This window comes from Belonocnema kinseyi, chromosome 1, assembly GCF_010883055.1.
Source record: "Belonocnema kinseyi isolate 2016_QV_RU_SX_M_011 chromosome 1, B_treatae_v1, whole genome shotgun sequence".
In the NCBI taxonomy this organism is placed as follows: Eukaryota; Metazoa; Arthropoda; class Insecta; order Hymenoptera; family Cynipidae; genus Belonocnema; species Belonocnema kinseyi.
The window spans coordinates 138,459,563-138,461,355 of record NC_046657.1 but is presented as its reverse complement, the minus strand read 5'-3'; the positions used below and the strand labels follow the sequence as shown (position 1 = coordinate 138,461,355).

The following is a 1,793-nucleotide window of genomic DNA, read 5'->3' as shown; positions in this document are numbered from 1 at the left end:
TTGATTTTTAGAAATTTTACATAGAAAGACGCTGATAGAAAACGTAAATCATGCCCGCGTTACATGAAGCATGATTCACTCCTAGGTACACATTATACTAATCTTTGAAATGGAAGCTACATACATTTTTAAGAGGTGAAAGCCGATTTTTAAAATGGTTGCGAATTTTTTTTTTCTTTAAGTACAAACTGTGCAAATATTAAAAATTGTAGACTTCCGATGGATGAACAATGGAGAAATTATTGAGTTTGAGTGATATTAATGTTTAATTTATCAATGACGATTCGCAAATTGCTAATCGAGAGCTTATAATAAATTAATTTAAGTACTACCATTATTAACATAAATGGAAGTATGCTTTTTCATTTTCATAAACAATAATACAAATAAATTCACAGTTTATGAAATTTCTGAAAGCTTGAGGTACGTTTTTTGGAAAATTGTTTCAGTTAGTTTTCCAGTGATATACCAGAGCAATGCATCGACATTTTATAAAAAATGTAATTCTCAAAATTAAATAGCATAAAAAAATTCGATGTTTTGTGCAGTTTTTTAAAGTTCGACATAATTTAGAAGAATTTGTGTTATTTTGTTTATCAGTGATTTTCCGGAGCAGTTCATTGACATTTTATGAATAGGTGATTGTTATAAACAAATATCCACTTGTACAGTCTCTCAGTGAGCAGTAACTCATCTCCAAGTTTATATATTCTTTGTTCGAAAAGTCAATTTATCATATAAAAAATGATCAATTAAACAATTAAATTATTTCTTTAAACTTCAATGTATAAAAGGTAATTAGTAGTGAAAGAATTTTTTAAAGAAAAATATGGTTATATATGTCATATGGTGACTTACACAATAAAAGTATTGTTAAAGTAACGTTGGTTAAACTTTTCATAGTTCTCCTTTGTTTCTCGTATTCGAATTCCAATAAATTTCGACACTGCTGTATATGTTACGGAAAAAAATAAATAAACGCACTTTTGTCGTTTAATATGACAGTTTAGCACTGAACAGATATTTAAACACACAGTGGACGTTCTGACTGTCATATAAGTTTTAGAGCGGATGCAGTTTTACGCTTGTTATCAAGAACTCTGATAACTGTCCACACGATAGTCTTGCAAATGCGTCGGTATTTATAAAAAGTTATGAATTAAATATCAAAGTAATATTGCTGGCTCCCCTAAAATAAAATTGTTTAGGATAATTGAATTTAGTGCTTCCGACAAACTAAAGGCTTTATTCACCAGTTTTAGATTTGGAAATGATTTATTCAACGTGATAGGTGAGAGTAGCCACCAGCATACCTGTAAAAGAGGTCGTATAAAGTAATTTTTTTTTTTAATTTACCTTTTAGTGCGCGGGCGTGAAATTCGCTCAAAAGTTTAAACTCAGGCAGATCCAAAACTACAGTGTGAGGCTATGTATTAATCAACAAACATAATTTTACAGAATGAGACTATAGAAAATTTTGGGCCAACTGAAATATAAAAATAAATGTATGGGAAAGACAGTACCCAGGTGAAAAATGTCGGTAGTGTGCCGGAGTTCACCACCGGCGCAGTACTGGCCCAGTACTGCCCACCAGTACAGACAACCGGTGGTTTGCCCAGTACTGGCAGAACGTTAGCTGCACGACCGGGGCGACACTATGCCAGTAGTACAAAAATAGACTTTAAAAAAAAACACGCCTACAAACGGTGTCAGGGTGTTTTGAGATGTCGAGAAATTGACTATAAAATTAAGGTGAAACATTTTCTTCTATCACTTTTTTAAGAAAAATATAA

The 1,793-nt window shown here is 31.7% G+C and overlaps 1 protein-coding gene across 1 annotated transcript in view; it reads right to left on the bottom strand.

The window, feature by feature from the left end:
- The window catches only part of LOC117169730, a 22,740-nt gene extending 21,701 nt beyond the window's left edge, over positions 1-1,039 (bottom strand). Inside the window, exon 1 of the mRNA XM_033356236.1 lies at positions 859-1,039. Within this exon, the coding sequence (XP_033212127.1) occupies positions 859-901 (43 nt within the window). The 5' untranslated portion in view covers positions 902-1,039. The remainder of the gene's footprint in view (positions 1-858) is intronic.
- Between the last annotated feature and the right edge of the window lie 754 nt (positions 1,040-1,793).